General features: G+C 56.9%; 1 protein-coding gene across 11 annotated transcripts in view; it reads right to left on the minus strand.

Moving 5' to 3' along the window:
* The window catches only part of PPFIA4 (PPFI scaffold protein A4), a 60,472-nt gene that overhangs the window by 13,621 nt on the left and 31,547 nt on the right, over nucleotides 1–15,304 (minus strand). For 7 of the 11 annotated variants that reach the window (XM_088067082.1, XM_088067076.1, XM_088067075.1 and 4 more), the window contains 12 exons: nucleotides 11,691–11,792; nucleotides 11,419–11,583; nucleotides 10,813–10,887; nucleotides 9,204–9,299; nucleotides 8,479–8,700; nucleotides 7,924–8,070; nucleotides 7,691–7,825; nucleotides 6,989–7,072; nucleotides 6,072–6,203; nucleotides 4,418–4,480; nucleotides 3,147–3,238; nucleotides 201–342 (listed from right to left, as the gene is read on the minus strand). In XM_088067082.1, the coding sequence (XP_087923208.1) occupies nucleotides 201–342; nucleotides 3,147–3,238; nucleotides 4,418–4,480; nucleotides 6,072–6,203; nucleotides 6,989–7,072; nucleotides 7,691–7,825; nucleotides 7,924–8,070; nucleotides 8,479–8,700; nucleotides 9,204–9,299; nucleotides 10,813–10,887; nucleotides 11,419–11,583; nucleotides 11,691–11,792 (1,455 nt within the window). The remainder of the gene's footprint in view (nucleotides 1–200; nucleotides 343–3,146; nucleotides 3,239–4,417; nucleotides 4,481–6,071; nucleotides 6,204–6,988; nucleotides 7,073–7,690; nucleotides 7,826–7,923; nucleotides 8,071–8,478; nucleotides 8,701–9,203; nucleotides 9,300–10,812; nucleotides 10,888–11,418; nucleotides 11,584–11,690; nucleotides 11,793–15,304) is intronic. The other 4 variants (XM_088067079.1, XM_088067078.1, XM_088067077.1 and 1 more) reach the window with 2 other exon arrangements.

The following is a 15,304-nucleotide window of genomic DNA, read 5'->3' on the forward strand; positions in this document are numbered from 1 at the left end:
ACAGCATTCCCACGTCTCCAAAAGCCAGACTGGCGACCTCCATGCAGGAATTCCATCTCAATGGGACCCTAATGGGAAACCCTTCCGATGTTCCCCCATGAATGCAGCAGGGGAAGGAAACTGCCCCACATCTCCAGTCTGACCCCAACCCCAGGATGCAGGGCAGGAGCAGACCCTAGCACTGGGTAAACAGGGTTTACCTTGGCTGGCTCCTCTCTCCGGGCACCAAATCGTCCCTTCTGTGCCCGGGGCAGCCCCGGAGCTGCTCCGAAGGGCTCGGCTGGGGCGTGGACCACAGCTCCCAGTGGGAAGCGCAGGTCGGTGGCACTGCCCATGTGGGACCTGAGAAGAGAGAGCCCTGTGGGGAACATTGCTCTGTGCAGGACACACTCACACTCAGGCTGCTCCCCTTAAAGTCCAGGCTTTCTGGGACAGAGAAGGAAGAGCAGGAGGAGGGGGAGGAGGAGGAGGAGACCACTGCGGGATGCCCATCCCAGTAACGTTTGCCTGCTCAGCATGAAAGGATGCAAATCCAGGCTCTGGAAAAAGGTGTCCCATTCCCCCACAGGGGACCTGGAAATGCACTCACAGAATAATTGAATCAGAATATCCTGAGCTGGAAGGGACCCTCAACAATCAAGTCCAACCCCTGCCCTGCACAGACACCCCAACAATCCCACCCTGTGCACCCCTGAGAGCTGTGTCCAAACACTCCTGGAGCTCTGGCAGCCTCGGGGCTGTGCCCATTCCCTGGGGAGCCTGGGCAGTGCCAGCACCCTCAGGGGGAAGAACCTTTCCCTGATCTCCAGCCTGAGCCTGCCCTGGCACAGCTCCAGCCCTTCCCTGGGTGCTGTCCCTGCTCAGAGAGCAGAGATCGGAGCTGCCCCTCATGAGGAGCTGCAGCCCCTGGTGACCTTTGATCCCAGGAGACTCCAGCTTTCCCACACTGTCAGAAGTTCAGCCCTGGGCCTTCCCCTGCTGCTGCCTCCCCCTTCTCTGGGCACCCACCAGGGCATCCAGCCACTTCTGCCCAAAACTCCCTGCACTGGGGGCTGAACAGGCTCCTCCTGCCCCTCCCTCCCCACAGCAGCTGAAATCTCAACATAACTTGTGTCCTCTCCATCCCCATGTACCCAGCAGGAGCCAGCCAGGGAGCTCTTCTCCCTTCTGTGTTTATTCCAACATTTTCATGAGAAAGTATCCTGATGAGAATCTGTTTCTCCTCCCAGGCAGTGAGTAACAGGATGAGGGGAAACAGCCTCAAGGGGAGGTTCAGGTTGGATATTGGGAAATTTTTTTTAATGGAAAGGGTGGTCAGGCCCTGGCACAGGCTGCCCAGGGCAGTGGTGGAGTTCCCAACCCTGGAGGTGTTCAAAAAAATGGTAGATGTGGCAATTTGTGATGTGATTTAGTGGGAATGTTGGTGTTTGGGTGAAGGTTGGACTCAAAGACTTTGGAGGACTTTTCCAACCTTAATGATTCAGTGATTTCAATGAATAAAATTCCACCTGAAACATCTTCCAGGTATGAGGACATGAGCATTGTTAGGATCTCCTAGCAGAAACCAGCTGGGATTTCTTCACCCTCCTCCTCCCTGCCAGGGCTGGTGCTTGGGACCAGGACCTGGTAAGTGCCATACCAGGCCGAGCATGGCAGCAGCAGGACACGAGGACACTTTGAGCTGAGCCTAACCCTAACCCTAACCCTAACCCTAACCCTAAGGTGAGGTGCTCATTCCATGTCTCTACTTTGCCTGGTTGTTCCTCTTGGCCCTGAAGACCCAACCATGGATGTGAGCCAGACACCTTCCTGGGCACGGGGTGATTATCCCCACCTTCAGTGTCATTGGAGACGCGAGGTTTGTTTAGTTTAAGTGAATTTAAGATGACAAAAGCAGCAGCCCCAGGCACATGGTGGTCTTCCACCATGGTGGGCCTGGTTTGCAGTGCAGATACAGGCCTGGAGATAAAATCAGCACCACAAGCAGCACTGCTGGGCCAGCCTGGTGTGTCAGACAAAGGCACAACCCAAGTTCCAGGGATTTCAGAACTACTGACAAGCTGCTGCCCAGCTAAAACCAGATAAAAACACCTTAGACAAAAGCTGACAGTTTTTTTCAGCTGGGGGATCGTTCTGCAACTCAAGATTTCTGCTGATTTTCATATGAGAAATACAAAAAATGACCAAATTGTCCATCCTGCTGTAAAGACGCATGCAGAGAGTTCCCACACGTGCTCCAGACTCTGCTCCAGCACTCAGCTCTCCTTCATCCTCACAGGCTCTTCCTCACCCTCCCCATTTCTTCTCTCCATGACAGACATAGGGTCTCCAGACCTTCTTCCCTCTGCTGACAGACCCAAAGCTGCTTGCACCAGCTCCTCCCCACCTTTTCCAGCCTTTCTGAGGGGAATTTTCTTCTCTGGTTGCTCCCATTGAGCCCTTGCTGCTTTGACCCCACACTGGAAGTGCTCAGGGCAGAGCTATTGTGCTGTCACCCTCCTTTTCCACTCTGGCTTTCCTGGAGCAGGTCTGGGTATCCTGGTGAGTGCTGGAGGCTGAGACTCGATGGACTCACCTCTGTTTCTGGTGCCCTGGGCTGGGATGTCCCCATGTCCCAGCTGACTTTAAATGAAAGGGTGTGGGAGGACCATTGCATTAGAGAAAGAGGAACTTCATTCTGCTTTGCCTGCAACAGCTCCAGAGGAATTCCTCCTTCTGCACCAGCCCATCCCCTGTGCTACAGGGGGAAAGTCCTTGGGTGAATATCCAGCTTTTAGAGCAAAGTAAGTCCTAAGCCACTCGTGTAGAAAAAGAAACAATGCCCAGTGGTTTCTCACCCTTACAAGAGCAAATTTGGGGTCATTCAGTTGGGCTGGGCTGTTCTCAAGAGTCTGTGTCCCACCCCAGGACAGATCCACGGTGGATCCAGGGCTGGAGCTGCCCCTGCTGTGAGGACCCTGCAGCCCAGGTCCCCAAGGGCTGATTGCAAGGGGGAAAGCAGGAGAGACACAGAAAGGGGGGCAGTGAATGGAGCACCCCCCTCGAAGCCTGGGGCACCAGAAACACCCAGTGACAGCAGCACTTTGTGGTCCCCAAAGCAAACTCCCCCCAAAGCCAGGGCTGCAGGGGTTTGCCCTGGCACTTACCTGGTGTGCACACTCTCCACAAACGTCCCACTCCTGGTCTTGAGCTGATCCACCTCCAGCCTCAGCTTGTCGATCTCGTCGGACAGACGCCGCTGTTTGGGGGGTGAGACAGGCAGGGCTGGGCTTTGCTCTGGGCAGCTGCCAGGTTTGGGGTAATCCACATGCTTGGCTACTGCCAAGTTTACATTCCCTTTACACATCCCCACTTCAGGTTTAAAGCATCCTGGACACATCAGTAAAGAAACAGCTCATGCAGGCACAGGGAATGAGGGTGCTGGGGAGGGAAGACCAGGACAGAGAGACACAGGTGCTCAAGGAATTCTGCTTTGGGAGATGAAGGAAAACAGGTCCCACTTGGATGCTCTGGTTCTGCTCCAGACCACATGTGTGTGCTCCCTTGGAAGGGATCTGCAGTGAGGGACCCCTCAGCCAAAGCTGCTGCTGCTGCTGCCTGTGTCCCTCCTGCTCCCAGCCCCATCCCCAGGGGGAAGCTGCGGCTGTACCCAGTGCTAGGAGATGCCAGGGGGAGGCTGCAGGTGGACAGGGAGGGAGGGAGGGAGGGGAGAAGGCATTTCCAGGCACAGCAGGATCCAGTCTGGGGGACAAACAGACTGAGCCAGGAAAGTGGCAGCAGTGTCATGCAAGCTCTGCCCTGCCCAGACCCGAGCAGCCACGGCTGGGAAGCACAAGGAGTAAGCACACATTCTCCCTGCAGGCAAGGGGAAAAGCAGCCCTCCTGATCCCCTAAACCACGCATGAGACACGCAGCAAGTCCCAAAAGCTCCTACTACTCCACAAAGCCACCTCCTTCCTAGCAAGGCCACTGGGGGTCATGCAGACGCTCCTGAGATGCTTCACCCGAGAGCAGAGTGTGAAGGGCTGTGGGGGCTCTGCAAGCTGGGCACGGGACACGTCTGAGAAAGCCTCAGGGGCCAAGGGGATGTGGCTGCCTGAGCCCCCCTCCATGCACAGGTGAAGCCACCCCAGCCTCGCCACTGTCCCCAGTGGGCTCAGGATGGGTGAGTGTGACAGAAACACGGAGATGGGACCCAACGTGCCTGCTAGGGAACTGACCCAGGGCTGTCCAGGGAGGGGGGCAGCAGCTCCCATCCAGCTACTGCACGGGTGAGCGTGTGGCCTCATGCTGCCAGGTGCTCTGGGAGCCCAGCTCCTCCCAAACTGGGGCATTTTAGGAGGTGCAAGTGCCCCTAGCTGGGGGCTGGGAGTGAGGCAATGCCATCACTGGCTCAGGTCCCTGCAGCTGCATTTACCTTGTCGTGCTGGTGTTCCTCTATCTGCTTTTGGGTATTTTCCAGCTCTTGTAACAATGTATTCTTTAAGAAAAACCAAATAAAATAAAAGGGAACAAAAACAAGAAAGAAAAAGAGACCATTTAGGAGGAAATAGCCGTGTGGCCTCCCAGGCATGGCCAGTGTGGAGTTCCTGTGTACTGAACACCTGAAAAACGCTCACTGGGCTATTCCTCACCTGCCTGTGCACAGGTCTCCTCTGCAAAACTCCTGCCTCTCAAGCAGGGTGGGCACAGCTCAACTCCTGCCCTGCTCTGGGCTGAGCATGGCCATGGAGGGCAGTGAGGGATTTGATGGACAGGGCTTGAAGTTTAGGAGATAGAATGGCTGAGAGAACAATTCCTCGAGCAGCTGGATCAAGGGGAAAAACGTCCTTTACATCTAAGCTAGGGAACAGGCAGGAGGGAAAGGAGATGTGCTCATAAAATCACAAAATCATGGGATTGTTAGGATTGAAAAAGCCTTCTAGGACTGAGCCCAACCATTCCTCCCAGCACTGCTATGTTCACAGCTAAACTGTGACCCCAAGTGTCACATCCATGATTTTGGAACACCTCCAGGGATGGTGACTCCACCACTGTCCTGGGCAGGCTATTCCAATGCTATAATTCTTTCCTTGAATTTTTTTTTCCTAATATCTAAACCTCCCCCAGAGAGTTTGTAACTGCCTGAATCAGTGCTCACTTTTGATGAGTGCTGGCAGCCAAACAGGATCATTTTTGTGCATGAAAGACCTGGACAAACTCTCAGGGTAGGTCAATGCTGGCACCAGACTGGGGAGTAGGCAACGCCCTTCACAACGTGTTACCACTGTTGCTTGCTGGGGTGAGATTTGGACTCATCCCCACAGGTTGGGTCCTTCTCTTTATCCAGACTGATAACTTCAGTTCATCTGCTCAACAACTGGACATGCTGGCACAGCCGTATTTGTCTGGGGACAGGAGGAGCAGAGCAGAGGGGGGACAGAGCCAGCCCTGGAGGCATCAGCTGAGGGATGCACCTGTGTACTCCAACTTGCTGAGGGCAGGAACCCTGAGAAAGCTGAATCACAAAGGCCTGACCTCCCACTGGCACTGGGTGGATCCTTGCTTGGAGCCAGCTGCTCCCAGTTAATTCCATTCACACGGAGGCAGTCACAGCTCCAGCTGGCTCCTCCAAGGAAACCCAGCTGCCCAGGTGGAAGATGTTCATGGACAATGCCCTGGCTTGGAGAAGGGAGATCAGTCTGGACCTGGGGGCAGGAAGGTTTTAAGGCAGCACGTGGAGGGATGGGCACTGGGACAGGATGAACGCTGCATTTGTTCCTGCAAAATGCAGCTGGGATTTGCTCTGACAACTGGGCACAGGTTGCCCCAGCAGAGACAGAGGGAGGTGAGGGAAAGGAGCGGGACAAATCCTGCTGCTGTGAGGGGCTGGAGGTGCTGGGGAGGAGTCTCCCTAGGTGAGGTGACTGGAGCAGTTCCCTGTGTTCCACCAGCCCCAGCACAGCCGTGTCCTGCATGTTACCTTTTCTCCAGCCCTGCACAGGCACTTCCAGCCCTGGGCCATGGCTGGACAAGGCACAGAGGTGCTGCAGCCCCCTCAACTCCCAGAGGACCCCTGCCCCAGGCACTACCTTCTCCTCCAAGGCTGCCATCCTCTCCTTGAGGTGCAGCTGCAGCCGCTCGTTGGACTCGCTCAGCAGCCGATCCACGGTGTCCGAGAGCCGCTTGTTGTGCTCCTCGTTCATCTTCTCCCTCTGCCGGGCCTGGGACAGACACAGCGACATCTGTGTCACATCCAGGGGGGCTCAGCGCCCTCCTGCCATCCTGTGCTGTCAGAGCTGGCCCACCAGGCCCAGCTTCTGGGGACAAATCCACTTCTTACAGTACCGTTGGACCCTCTGTTGGCTCTGCTGCTCTCTGCCACCTCCCAGCCAGGGATGAACAGCAGAGAAAAAGATTTAGGGAGATCATGCTGGCCTGCCCCTCAAGAAAGCTTCTCCTGTGTATCTGCTAGGAATATCCACACTGGGGGCACTTCCCAGACCCCAATGGACACTGAACCTCTGGATTTTCAAATATCTTAAGGCAAAACATCTGGGGCTTCCCCAGGGGCACATCTGTGATGTCACCTGGGAGACCTGAGAAATGGGCATCACTCCTGCAGGGGCAGCCCAGCCTCTGGCTGAGAAGCACAGAAGCTGGAGAAGGGACTGTGCAGCCCAGGGCACAGCAGCTCAGCCTCCCTGCCCTTTTCATCCTGCTGATCCAGGCTCGGGGAAAGAGCTGCTGGAGCCTCCCCTTCCACCCAGCATTTGGGGTCCCAGCTTGCCCCAGAGTGTGATGCTGGGAGAGGAGAGGGATTGGAATATTAACAGCAGGTCTTGGATTGCCTTGGAGAGGGGAAATCCTCACATGCCCCAAGCCATAAGCTCCTGTGTGGCTCAAGTTTGATCCTGGATAGGAAAGGATTAACCAGGCTGTTCTTTCAGCCTGCTCTTGAACTGCAATCCAGGTGTGCCCAGGTACCCAGGCAAGGATCAGGACTTACCCTGGCCAGCTCCTGGTTCTTCTCCTCCAGCTGAGCCTCCAGCTGCCGGAGGTGCTCCTCAATGCTCCCATGCCTCTCTTCTGCCTGGGAAAAGCAGAGCAGCCTTCTCGGATGATGCTCCCCAAAGCCATGAGGGCCCTGCTGCATCCCCGTGTCCATCTCTGCATCTGAGTCTTCACTGGGATGCAAGGGTCCCTCCCACTGCCTGCATCCCTACCAGGGCTCCCTGTGAGTCCAAACCAGCCCTGCTGGCACGGTGACAGGAGCTGGGGATGCTCAGTGGGGGACAACACCATCCTAGAACCCAGGAAGGGCAGGGATGGCCGTATCCATCCCTCCCTCCAGGCCTGCACCCTTTCAAAATCTGGTTTGGTGCTTCTTCTTTCTCCTCATCCTGGTGTGGTGTCACCCAAGCCAAAGGGCATCCACATCGACAGGGCCATCCCCTGGGAGCAAGCCCCACGTGTGCAGGACACACTGAGGTGTCCTTTAAAGGCGGTGCCTGATCTCTGCTGCAGTGGGGACAGCAGAGGACACAGAGGCCACAGCTGGGAGGAGACCGGGATGCCTTGGGCTGCCGGGGGCGGCCAGACCCAGCTCCTCCCCTGGTTCCAGAACTGTTCCCCGGCTCCAATCCCTGCCCTCCTTCTCCAATCCCTTCCCTCCTCTTCCCTCTGGCCCCGGCCCAGCCCTGCCCCTTGCCTTGGTGAGGGCAGCAATGCGCTGGGCCAGCTCCGCCTCCACCTCGGGCAGCGTCTCTGCCTTTCTCATGGTCTGCTGCAGCTTCTGCTCCGCCAGCTCCAGCAGCTCCTGCAGGTGCCGTGCCTTCTCCTCGCACTGTGGGACAGCAGGGTGGGTGACTGCTGCGTGTCCCACCCCAGCACCCCCTTCTGCCCCCTCGGGCCAGGGGGACCCTTTGGGGCCGGTTTCGGTACCTGGCGGTGCAGGGACTCCTTGTTGGCCAGCTCGTTCTCCAGTTTGTCGTTGAGGTCGTGGATGGAGGTGGCCTCTCTCTGGGCTGCCAGGTACCGTTTTTCCAGCGTGGTGATCCTCTCCTCCATGTCCTCCTTCTGTGCCAGGGCCTGGGGAAGCAATGGGGCTGTCCTATCCTGCTTTGTGACAGCATTTTGGGAACAGCAGGGTTAGCCAGCTCCTTCAAGCCTGGGACACCCCAAGACCAAGGGGTGTGAAAACCCCCCTTGATACGGGGATGAGGGACAGCAGAATGGGACAGTGATAAAGGGAGAGTCAAACAATCACAGGAAAACCTTCTAGAGAGGACACAGTGCTCCAGGTGTGCAGCACACCTGAAAGCCTGTCTGTAACCTCAGGGAAACCCTGCTGGTGGACTTGGGTCAATTTCCCGAGGTAGTGGCCTCTCTTGGAGAACCCCCTGTACACAACAGGAGTTCCAATCCCTTCCCAGTCCAGTGGAAGCAGATGTGAGGCCTTTGCCCCAGGCTGGGCCGTGCAGGGGGACAGGGACTTACCTCTCGGAGGTCTCTCTGGTACTTGCTGCTCATCTCCTCAGATTTGATCAGATCCTTCCTGGCGGTGCCCAGATCCTCCTCCAGCTCAGCCACGCTGGCAGCCAAGGCAGAGATTCGCTCCTTGGCCTGGACCACTTCAAAATTCTGCTTCTCCAGGAGCTCCTGCAGCTCCACCACCCGCCCAGCCTCATCATCCGAGTGGACAGAGCCATTGGAGAGACGCTGCAAGGCACCAGAGGGGGAGGTGGATATCAGGATGCTCCAAAGCTCCCAGGCTGTGGCATTGCCTGCAGCCACTCAGAGTGGGAATGTGGCCCTGCAGGGACTTGGTGAGGGGGTGGAAGTGGAGACAGGGGGCTCTGGGACCTCCAGCAGCAGCCTCCACACGACAGGGATAGGGCTTCTTAAGCAATGATGGAACAGGGATGGTTGTGGGCTTCCCAGGGCATCTGGTGGAAGGTGTCCCTGCCCGTGGTGGGGGTTGGAACAAGATGGCCTTTTAAGGTCTCTTCCCATACAAACCATTCTGTGATCTCTGGGAAGCAGAACCCCTTGGAGCACCCGAGCACAAATTCCCCCCCTCAGAAATGGCCTGTATCCACCAGGAAAGGCATTTCCCATGGGGCTGGAACCAGGGGAGAGCACCCCAGAGTTAGCAACAGGGAGGTGGGAGAAATGACAGCCCCACTGAACGTGGTCAGAGCAGGGCTTTCCAGGGCTCCTACCTTCCAGGGAAGCTTCGGTGCCGGCTCCTTGGGCTCCCTCTCCTCGCGCTCGCCCGCCGCAGGCTCCCGGGCAGAGCCCTGCTGCAGAGCTGCCACCTGCACAGGAACAGGGACCCAGCAGTGGGGACAGCAGCAGGTGAGGCCAGTCCTGCAGCCAGGGCTGCACAGAGTCCTGCCTGTGGCTGGGGGGAGCGGGTGAGGAGCAGCCCTGAGCCGGCACTGCTGGGGTCACACCTGGAATCCTGGGGACAGCTCTGGGCCCCTCAGTTCGGGAAGGACATTGAGGGGCTGGAATGTGTCCAGGGAAGGGAACGGAGCTGGGGACGGGGCTGGAGCCCAGGAGGGGCTGAGGGAGCTGGGGGGGCTCAGCCTGAAGAAAAGGAGGCTCAGGGGAACCTCCTGGCTCTGCACAAGTCCCTGCCAGGAGGGGACAGCCGGGAGAGGTCGGGCTCTGCTCCCAGGGAACAGGGACAGGAGGAAACGGCATCGAGCTGTGCCTGGGGAGGGTCAGGTTGGACATCAGGAAAAAAATCTTTCCCTGAAAGGGTGGTCAGGCTCTGGCACAACTACACAGGGCAGAGATGGAGTCACCATCTCTGGAAGTGTTCAAAAAACAAGTGGACATGGAACTTCACAATATTGTTCAGTGAGCATGGGGGTGTTTGGTCAAAGGCTGGAGGCTTTTCCAGCCTTAACAATTCCACGATTCTGAGAGGAAGTCAGAGGTGCTGGGAAGGCTCAGCACTGAGGGAGGTTTTCCTGGTGAGCCCTGGACTCCAGGTCTCCCTCCCAGCTCATTTCACTGGTTTACAGGCAGACAGATCCTGAACCCAGCCCAGCAGGAGCAGGGGATAAACACTAGCACCATGTCCTGCTCTGATAGGGGAGGATGGAGAATGGTCTCTGCAAGGAGAGGGGCCTGGCAGCCTCGGAAATACCACGAGGCTTATCCTGGGAAGTGGAAAGAGGAGCAAAATTTGACCAGCAGAGGCTGTAGGAATGGCTCTTTCCTTTTTGGAGCAGTGGCTGGGCACAAACTCCAGGAAGGAAAACAGAGGTCATGTCTCTCGAGGAACACTTTATCCCTGAAAAGTGTCCAAGGCCAGGCTGGACAGAGCTTGGGGCAACCTAGGATAGTGCAAGGTGTACCTCCCATGGCAGGGGGTGGAATGAGATGAGTTTTGAGGTTCCTTCCCACCCAAATGAGTCTGGGATTCTGAGATAACCATGGCTGGAGGCTGGGGACAGTGAAGTCCCAGCAGGGAAGAAAATGGGGGTGCAAGATGAGGCGCTTGAAGCAGTGTGGTTTGGGTTTCTGTGAAATTAGGAAAAATCCCCAGTCACCCTCAGCCCCCTGGAATGGTTCAGATTCAGGCTGTTTTTGTCAGTGACATGAATTCCAAACAGAAAACAACAGGGAAGTATCATCTGTGAGACAAATGGTTTTCAGAATCTTTACAAGGTTTCCTTAAATACAGACAAACATTCAAGTAAACAGCAATTTTAGAACAAAAGCCTTACATCAAACCTGATGGAATGCAAATACCCCATGAACTCCCAAAGGTAACAGGGGCATTCCCAGCCCAGCAGGTGCCCAGGTACCCCTCACCTGCCGATGGGCATCCACGAGCTGCTCCTCCAAGGTGGCCACTCGCTCCAAGGCTGCTCGCAGGCGTTCCCTCACCTGCAGGGGAGTGAAACAACGGCAAAGGCTGTTTTATTCATTTATTTATTCAGGATGATGGTGCCCAGGATCTAGGCATGCTCCCAGGCCTGTCTGCTGGGCTGACAGCAGGCTCAGGTGGATTCACAGATTCAGGATCATCCAGCCCATGGTGGTGGTGGTGTGAAATTGTGTTGGAGACAATAGCCTGGGGAAATTCTTGGAGATCTATGGCCAGAATAGCCCAGAGAGGTGTCCCAGCAGAGGAAGGAGATGCTTGACATAAATGAGGGAGGAGGAACAGTCAAGACTGACCCAGGGTGTCAAATGCCACCACCCCGAGAGTGACCTGGGGGAATTCCCTGGCCCCAACAGCCTCAAACCCAGAGGATCCACTGGGCAGCCCCAGCAGCACCTCAATGCTGCTTTGGGATATCCCAGACTTTCTTGTTGAGGGCCCCCACGTCACCTTAACAGCACAAAGTAGCAGGGAGGGAGCAGAGGGTTAGGAGAAGGAGCTCTGAGCAGGAGAGGTCCAAGCAGCTTTCCCACCTTTTCATCCAGTGCCTTGTGATGCTCAAAGAGTGACTTGAGTGCCTTGAGCACCTCGACCTCACTGGACACCCCAGATGGCGACTGGGCCTGGCGCTTGACCACAGTCATCCTGAGGGAGCGCTCGTGCCGTGACACCAGGCACTCCAGGTGCTCCAGCAGGAGCTGCAGCGGGACAAGAGAGGGGCTGTCACTTCCAGGATGGGCCCAGCAGCCCCTGGTGTCACACAGTGCCAGGACTGAGGGCAGGCCAGCAGGGTCTCCAGGCTCACCCGGGTGTTGTTGCGCTCGGCTTTCAGCTCCGAGATCTCCTCCTCCCTCTCCAGGAGCTGCTCCCGGCAGGTGCTGAGCTCCCGCGTCAGCGTCGCAAACTCCTGCGGATGGGATGGAGTCAGCATTCCAGCCCCGCTGCTGGACCTCCAGAGCAGCACTTCCCATCCAAACCCAGCCAGGGTAACACCATGGGGAACATGGAGAGGCACAGCCAGCCCAGGAGGGGATTTATTCCTGGCTTCCCTCGTGCTTTGGACACAGCTTTGGAGAACACAGCAGCTCAAGATTTATCCCATTTGGTTTGTCACTTGCCCAGTGACATAAGGAACTGCTCCACGGCTGCAGAGGTGGTCAGTGGCCTTTAAAGAATCCCAGTCAAGACCACCAGCATGTTCCCATTCCCACTGTGCCCTGGATGCAGCTCCCACCTTGGAGCATCCCATCAGCTAAAACTCACCACAAAGCCACAGCTGGCCAGGATAAGTCCCCTGCCCATCAACCATGTCCTCAGGACCTGGAATCATCCAAAACTTCCTTCCAAAAGCAAGAGGGTGCTGCCTCAGTCCAGAGGGACAGGACACAGCAGGAGATATGCCAGGTGCCACCAGCTCCTGCTGCTGCCACCGCTCCCTCCAGGGCTGTGACAGGAAGGAAGAGCCATGCCCAGAGCAATGCCAAAGGAATGCTGCACACCCAACACATCCCTTGAGACAGGATGAAAACCACAATCACAGCTGTGGCTGTGTCAGAGGGGAAGGGAAACGTGCTCTGAAGTCCCTTGGATGCAGAAGGGTTCCCTTTCCCCCAAAAAATGAAACCCAGGCACCTGGGGGAGCCCAGGAGCACGGCCCATTGCTCCCAGCTGCTCTTCAGTGGTGCCAGGCACAAGCAAGATTTTGCAGCTGGGATTTTTTAGGGTGAGAAATGCAAATGCAGGAATGCGCCATGAATTCACACCAGGTTTGGTGGTGTTGGGAAGAGTTTTAAAAGGCAAAGGATTTCAGAAGAAGCTGAGAAGGATTTGACAGAGCATTAACAAACCAAATTTCAAGAGGGGGCTGAGAGCTGTTTTACAGCATGAAATTCTTTTTCACTTTAATTTTCAGGTTTAGCAAATAAAACCCCTTCAAACCGAAGCAAAGCATTGAGGCTTAGGCTGAACCAAATGCTCTGCTCAGCTCCAAGTGGAACCTCCTGTAACAGCTGAAGCTCCAAGAAATCCAGAGCTTTTTCATGTTTGCTCCAGCCAGGTTTTCCATCTCCTTCCCCACCCCAAACGTGTCCCAGTGGTGGGGTTTGTAGCCTGGGATTGCTGGGGATGGTGGTGGCACTGATGCAGCTGAGACCCCACAGTGGGACAGGACCTGAGCAGGTCACAGTGAGGGGAAAGGGTCACTGTCCCCATGAAGAGCTGCTTTCCTGCCTGTCACCTGCCTCAGGCCCCTGCTCCAACATTCCTGCTCTGCCATCCCTGCTCCAGCATTGCCCCAGGGACCCGGTTCCTTCCCAGACCCCTTCTGCCCCATCCATTCCCCAGGGACCACTCCAGCCCTGCAGTTTTCCCTCTTCCTATCCCTTCTTAGGGACCACTCCAATCTGGGATCACCCCTGGCCCCATCTCTTCCTCAGGAAGCTCTCCAACCCTGGGATCACCCTTCTCCCACCAGTTCTCCCCAAATCTGTCACAGCACCCCAAACCTCATCACCGAGCTCTGCCACACCCCATCCCACACTTGCTCTGGGACCATCCCACAGCTCCCAGGGCTCGGGGAGCCCTCGGCAGACCCAGCTCCACCGGGAGCCCGCTGTGCACTCCTTGGTGCTGGGATCCCGGCAGGATCGGGATTGGGATCGGGACCGGGATCAGGATCAGGATCAGGATCAGGATCGGGACCAGGATCAGGATCGGGACTGGGATCAGGATCAGGACCAGGATCGGGACCAGGATCAGGATCGGGACCGGGATCAGGATCGGGACCGGGATCAGGATCAGGACCGGGATCAGGATAAGGATCAGGATCGGGACTGGGATCAGGATCAGGACCAGGATCGGGACCGGGATCAGGATCAGGACCAGGACCAGGATCAGGATCAGGACAGGGATCAGGACCAGGATCGGGACAGGGATCAGGACCAGGATCGGGATCAGGATCAGGATCAGGACTGGGACCAGGATCAGGACAGGGATCAGGACCAGGATCGGGATCGGGATCAGGATCAGGACAGGGATCAGGACCAGGATCGGGATCAGGATCAGGATCAGGACCGGGATCAGGACAGGGATCAGGATCAGGACCAGGATCAGGACCAGGATCAGGATCAGGACCGGGATCAGGACAGGGATCAGGATCAGGACCAGGATCAGGACCAGGATCAGGATCAGGACCAGGATCGGGATCGGGATCAGGATTGGGACAGGGATCAGGACCAGGATCGGGATCAGGACAGGGATCGGGATCAGGACCAGGACAGGGATCGGGATCAGGACCAGGATCGGGATCAGGACCGGGATCAGGATCAGGATCAGGACCAGGATCAGGATCAGGACCAGGATCGGGATCAGGATCAGGACCAGGACCAGGATCGGGATCAGGACCGGGATCAGGACAGGGATCAGGATCAGGATGGGCCCCAGGCACACGTGCACATTCCGTGGGTTATGCAAGCGCTGCCAGCAGCTCCCGAACATCCCTGCGGATTAGAGCCGGGCTGGGAATGCCGGCGAGCGGAAAGCAGCAGGGAGATGAGCCAGAGAGGTGCCGGTGCATCGCCTCAGATTTAGGGATCTGTCACTCCCCAGTCCCTCAGCACACCACGAGACAAGCAGCAGGGCTCCAGGAGACCAGGAAAAGCAGCCTGGCAGCCGGGATGGCCCCGGGAATGTCTTCCAACAGCCCGAGCTGGAAACGTGGAGGATGCATCAGCTCTGGGCTTTTCCAGCACCTGGGCAAGACCGTGAGGATCCAAAGCCTCTGCTCCTGCAAAGGTGGAGACTTCTTGCTCTGCCCTGGCTGGCAGGGGACACTGGCTGTGGGCTTGGATGTGCTTCCCCTGCAGGGAACAGGGCAGGGCGGTGCTGGATGGGTGGGACAGGGCACCGAAGGCAGCAGGAGGACCGCGATGGCCAGTGCTGGGGACAGGGACCACCAGCACTCAGCCTCCTCTGCCTGCGTTCCCTCGCTCTGGGGGCCAGGCTGTGCAGATGCTCCTGCAATCAGGATTTCATCCTGAAAGAGGGGATTAAAAGGGAGCAAATCCTCTGGAGAGAGAGGCAGCCCCTGCTGCAGCCAGCCCGGTGCACACACGGTCAGCAGGTCACAGCCAGGGGTGGGCACAGCACAGAGCCCCTTCCCTAGGGCTGCTCCTCTCTGAGCCTCCACAGGAATGCATCCTGTGCTCTGTGTCCCACATCCTGTGCCAGGCCCCGAGCACCCCATGGCAAATCAAAGAGCCCTCAGTAACTGGCACCCCTCGGGGAAAGGCTGCAAAAATGAACATTTACATCAAAAATAGCAACAGCCCTGCAGCGAGCCAGGCCAGCAGTGAGGTCAGCTGAGTACACAGGGCCTGAGTATGATGCCTTGGGAATAAAAAATAGCAATAAATCACTCCA

This window comes from Pseudopodoces humilis, chromosome 26, assembly GCF_049639895.1.
Source record: "Pseudopodoces humilis isolate 2021_Gansu_Grassland_sample_001 chromosome 26, ASM4963989v1, whole genome shotgun sequence".
Classification (NCBI taxonomy): domain Eukaryota; kingdom Metazoa; phylum Chordata; class Aves; order Passeriformes; family Paridae; genus Pseudopodoces; species Pseudopodoces humilis.